General features: G+C 32.5%; 1 protein-coding gene across 1 annotated transcript; it reads right to left on the bottom strand.

The window, feature by feature from the left end:
* Positions 1 to 882: 882 nt before the first annotated feature.
* LOC107940403 (polyphenol oxidase, chloroplastic) lies at positions 883 to 2,963 on the bottom strand. The gene has a single exon (XM_016873823.2). The coding sequence runs from the start codon at positions 2,946 to 2,948 to the stop codon at positions 1,098 to 1,100; it is 1,851 nt and encodes a 616-aa protein (XP_016729312.1). The 5' UTR covers positions 2,949 to 2,963; the 3' UTR covers positions 883 to 1,097.
* Between the last annotated feature and the right edge of the window lie 2,236 nt (positions 2,964 to 5,199).

Below are 5,199 nucleotides of genomic sequence, written 5' to 3'. Positions count from 1 at the left end.
TTGATCTCTTTTGGATCCCAACTAAAATTTTCAACAACTAATTATTCACTAGTTTGGTTAACTAGAAATCAAATTTATAAAAAGCTTGAAAAATTACACTAAAAACAAAATTAGTACGATGCAACGCATATGAGTACATGACAACTTGGTATCACCTTTCACGTAGAAAAATGTCCCAAAAACAAACACAAAAAAAGCACTATATGCACATCGATCATTCATGTAATTTAATTGGCTTAATACTTCTTTTCTCCCTGTACTATAATTAAAAGAAGGGATTATATTAAACTGTGATTCCATGTCATCCTTATCCCTTTTCAATAGGAGCATGATAAATCAAATTCTTTTTTCTGAAGGAAAAAACTAAAAATCAGGAGGAAAAATCTGATTTATCATACTCTTATTGGAAATAGATAAGGATGACGTAGAATTACAGTTTCATACAATCCTTTCTCCTATGATTAATTATCATTTTGATATTTGTATTATTTTTTATCAGTTACCTTTTGTACTTTATTTCAATTATTAATTTGGTCTCTATAATTTCATTTTTTATACCTAATTTCCCATCTATATATTTTCTTCTGAAAATGGTTAATTCAACTAATGAAATCCCATCATGTGTCGATAAGAGTAAAACAAATTTTAAGTTTTAAAAAATATCATAAAAAATTGGAAAACCTCAAAAAAAATTCTTAAAACTTAGAAAATTATTAAAACATTAAAAATCATAATCTATTTTTTGAAAATCATAAAAAAAAGTATTTTTAAGCAAAGCTTTAAAAAATTAAGAATTTTCATAAAATTCTTTATAAAAAATCATTTGATTTGGAATTCTAAGTTTGTTTTTAGAAAATCTTAAAATTTGACCATTCCCAAACATAAAATCCGAACGAGTTTCTTCACTCAAAACGTAGCATACAAAGGATATTATGGTCATGGACGTACATGATGACCTTACTTCTAACTTAACAACCTCGTACATAAAAAAGGGGAAACCAAGTGATGAACCCATCACTCCGATCGAAGAACACAAAGGGCGAGGCAATATATTTCTCACCAGGTAGGTAGGGTAGACCCAACAAATGAACTGATCATCAATCTCGGACGAAGTCGATCTTAATGTTACCAATAGAAACCAGACCCTTCCCTTCTTTAGGCACCAAAGTCACCACAATATTGCCATCACCTTCAATATCTAAATCCTCCAACAAATCCGATAATGGTAAAGTCAAGTTAGTGTCAAGCTTTGCCCCAGGGTTGTGATGGCTATGAGGTATATTTGTAAAGCTACCTGCGAACTCCGAATCTTCTGGCTCGGTGGGTGTCTCATCATCTTCATCGTTAATGTACACATCGAATTTAACAGCCACATCTCGGTCTACCCGGATGTTTTGTAGAACCAATACTTCTTCTTCATTTTCTTTTTCAACCTTAGTCCTTGATTTCTTTGTCCTTGGAACCTCAATACGCACCAACTTGTCTAAAACTATAGGGAAGGCATTCCGAATAACGGTTTTAGTGTTGGTTTCGGCTGCCATTGCACTACCACTACCACTACCTCGACCAGGCCTTCGAGGAGTTGGCTTGTTTTTGAGCCATGGAATATTAACTTTTTGATAATCGTACCCCAAAGTCCTTGAGTTAAGGCAATCACGAACCTTGACTCGAACCAGATTTGCGTTCTCATCGTAGAACAGAAAGGAGGAGTCGAGCCAATCTGTGTCAGTGAAATCAGTTCGCTTCTTCCCTGGTAATGACTTCCAAATGGTCCACAATCGGTCAACATTGCAGTGATGAGCGTAGAACAATGGGTCTCTACCTGCAGAGTAGAAGTTCCCCATGTCTTCAGAAAATGGCTCCCGCTTGTCACCAACCCACCGGTGAACGGCGGTGTGAGGATTGTTCTCAACGGAACCCATTCCTGGACTGGGATTATCGCCGGCACGGTACGCTGCTCCATGGAAAAGAGAAGGGGTCTTGTAGGTTACCATTTGCCTGTACATCACACTTAGGTTGCTCTTTATTTGATCTCTCTTTGATAATAGTTCTTCAGTGCCAGCATAATCAAGATCAAGCATTTTGGGGGGTTGGTGGTCGACATTGCGCTTTTCATCGTAAAGTGGAGAAGTAGGGTCTACATATATATCAGGGATAACCATGCCAGGGGGAGAATCCCAGTTCCAAAATGGCATTGCGAAATTAGGATCACCAATCAACTTCCCCAATATCCTTTCGTAGAAGTAGAGATAAAACCTATGGAATGGGAAAAAAAGCCATGAAAAGTGAATTTGAAGTTGTTGATCTGGAAATCCCACATGATCATAAGCCCCATTGCAATAGGCACAATGAACATTAGCCTGTTGCTTGAAACTACGAGGATCATCATCAGGAAGAGCTTTCATCAGCTCCATCGCCTTTGTAAATTTCTCCAAGTAGTTAGCATCAACTAAATGTGCTGCCGGCCTTATCCTTATCTTGGAAAACCGAGGTGGTTTGAAATCTATAATATTCGTTGCTTTTGGTGGGCAGCAAGGGACACTTATGCTGGTTCCTGAACTTGAAGATGTTACGGTTGAATTCTCACAAAGCGAAAGGTCAGGGGCGGCTATTGGGGCGGCTGATGCAAATGAGTCACTTACAAGGTTGGTTGCACCATACAGACCTCCTAGGCCAAGAAGGATATTCCTTCTATCAAACCTGTTTAGAGAAGACAAGTCTGCATTATTTTGGTTCCTATCACTGGCTTTGCATGACACTAGTTTCTTGGAGGCAAAGTTGAAAGGCTTTTTCTTCTTGAATATGGAAAGTTGGGATGTTTTGGGGATGAATGAAGTTTGAAGGGGGGAACTGGGAATAATGATGGGGGTTGATGGGGAATTCACAGTGGAACCCATTGTTAAGCTACCTTGCATCGATTGGGTGAAGATGAAAGTGAAGGATATCATGGAATTTATAGTGAAATCAACGGGGTTGGATCCTTTCTCATTATTAATTTGAATTAAATATCTTTCGTTGGATTGTGCCTTAAATTTCTTATTCTCACTTGATGAATCATTTTATGACATGGTAAGAAAAGACTACAAATAATTGAAGAGTTTCAGGCAAGTAAAACGTGTTTTTATTAAGTATATATTTGTTGTTGTACTAAGGAAGTGAGTTTGAGTCATGTAAGTTTTTTATTGATTATTTTAAAAATAAAAAGATTAAAATCCTTTGTGACTTATTTTAATTATGAAAGTACATTTTTATAATTTCTCTAATTAAGTTGGTATTCGGTTGACTCGTAACACCAATTCAATCAGTAGTTTAAATAATAGTTGTTGGAACATTTTCAAAATATATATTGTTCCAATAGTTGTAAAAGAAAAATTATAAGTAACCAAAAGTTATGTTACTTGATTGTTAACAAATACTCATAATTATTCAAGTATATATCTATTGAATAAATATGTTTATTGATTATTAACAAATAGTTCACTTTTTCCCCACACACCAATAATTTTAAGGTTCTATTTTTGCAATTTGTGATAAATTAAAAAAGGCTTGCTTGTTCATCGTGCATTACACGCCACTACAAGCATAGTACTATAAGGATGATATTTGCAACTGTAAGTGCATCAAGGTCAATGATCTTGTCAAATTTTGATTTAAAAGAATCTTTATCATAAGAAAAGTTATGTCAAATTTATTGTTTTGTCAAATTTATTGTTTTACTCTTATTGCATGAAATAATTTTAATTGTTATATGTTTATTGAATTGCATTATACAAAAGATGTGGGTGTTTTATGCATCAATTGCATGACAAAAATCAAAATTTAGTTCATTGTATGCATGACATTTTAAGATGCTTGATTATAATTGATAAAGAATTATATAATAAATATTATATCATGGAAGAAAGAAAGAGAGAAGATGCGTGGATGGAATGAAAATGCACAATTGAGAAATGATATATTAATAGATTGAAATAATATTTTTGTTTTGAATGGTGATGACATGGTTCAAATATTAGTTGAATAGGCTTCTATCAAATAGAAACATTAAGACCATTCGAGAAAGCCTTCTTAAGCCAAAAGTTGTGTTATTGAATCCAATATTTACTTTCAAAAAAGTTGGGTTGAAATGATCTCATGAAACCAAAATGTGCAACTTCAAAAGTGATGTCTTTTTAAAGAGTCACTTATGCTCCTATCAATGCATTATAAATAATAAGTTTGGATAGTTGAAATTTAACCCATTCCATCCAATCTGTAAGTGAAATTTTTAGTACAAAAGTATTCTTTTTTTTGTGATATATATTTAATTTAATATATGAATTTATTTGTTTATTAGTGATATTAGTAACTAGCAATTAGATGATATTGATGAAGTATTATTTTCGATTGCTAAAAATGAAAGTTTGTAGTTGATCATATAATATAAATAATTTTGGTTATTATTTTTGATAAAAATAACCATAAGCTAAATGAGTTTTATATATGATTACACTTTTTATCCTATGTTATAAAGTTTAGACTAGAAGTGGTTTTTACTAGAAATGAAATAAATCATATGCACATGCATGATTAATTTTTCTAGTCAATGTAGAATAGTGGAAAGCATTGGCTTATATAATAAGATCACTATTTTGGTATGAAATCTTCTAGTGAGAATATATAACGTGATAATCATATCTTTGAAATCAAAATCACAATGTGCATATTTATAATGGTGCATGTGGTTTTTTATATATGGCTTGAATATGATCTATAATCTTGTGGTTTTATAAAATTTTGAGATGTAGCAAATTTTAAAATTTATTTTGGAAGCCATGTATAAAAAATATCGTGAGTATAAACTACCAAAATGAATGCTATTTAACCCATTTACATGATGGACATGATTTTGATCATAGTCAGAAAATAATTAATAATGTCTATGGTGAAGGGTGAATAAATGTGTGATTTTATAGTCAATTGGACAATTGATGGTTCTTTAATATGACTATATATGTTACACCATTGTATATATATGATGTGTGAGAAAAATAATGTTTTTCTACTATAAATGCAAAAGGAAAAAAAGGTTATAAAGTCATGTATTGACTTTGAAAAGAAGTTATGACAAATAGCAAATATGTTGTCTAGTTTCATCAAAAGATTTGAGGTCTCTTTAAAACAACTTACTTGGTGAAAAAGATATGATGTATAGTTTCA

Source organism: Gossypium hirsutum, chromosome A06, assembly GCF_007990345.1.
Source record: "Gossypium hirsutum isolate 1008001.06 chromosome A06, Gossypium_hirsutum_v2.1, whole genome shotgun sequence".
NCBI lineage: Eukaryota > Viridiplantae > Streptophyta > Magnoliopsida > Malvales > Malvaceae > Gossypium > Gossypium hirsutum.
Note: the sequence above shows the minus strand (reverse complement) of the source record. Positions and strands in the feature narration are given on the sequence as shown.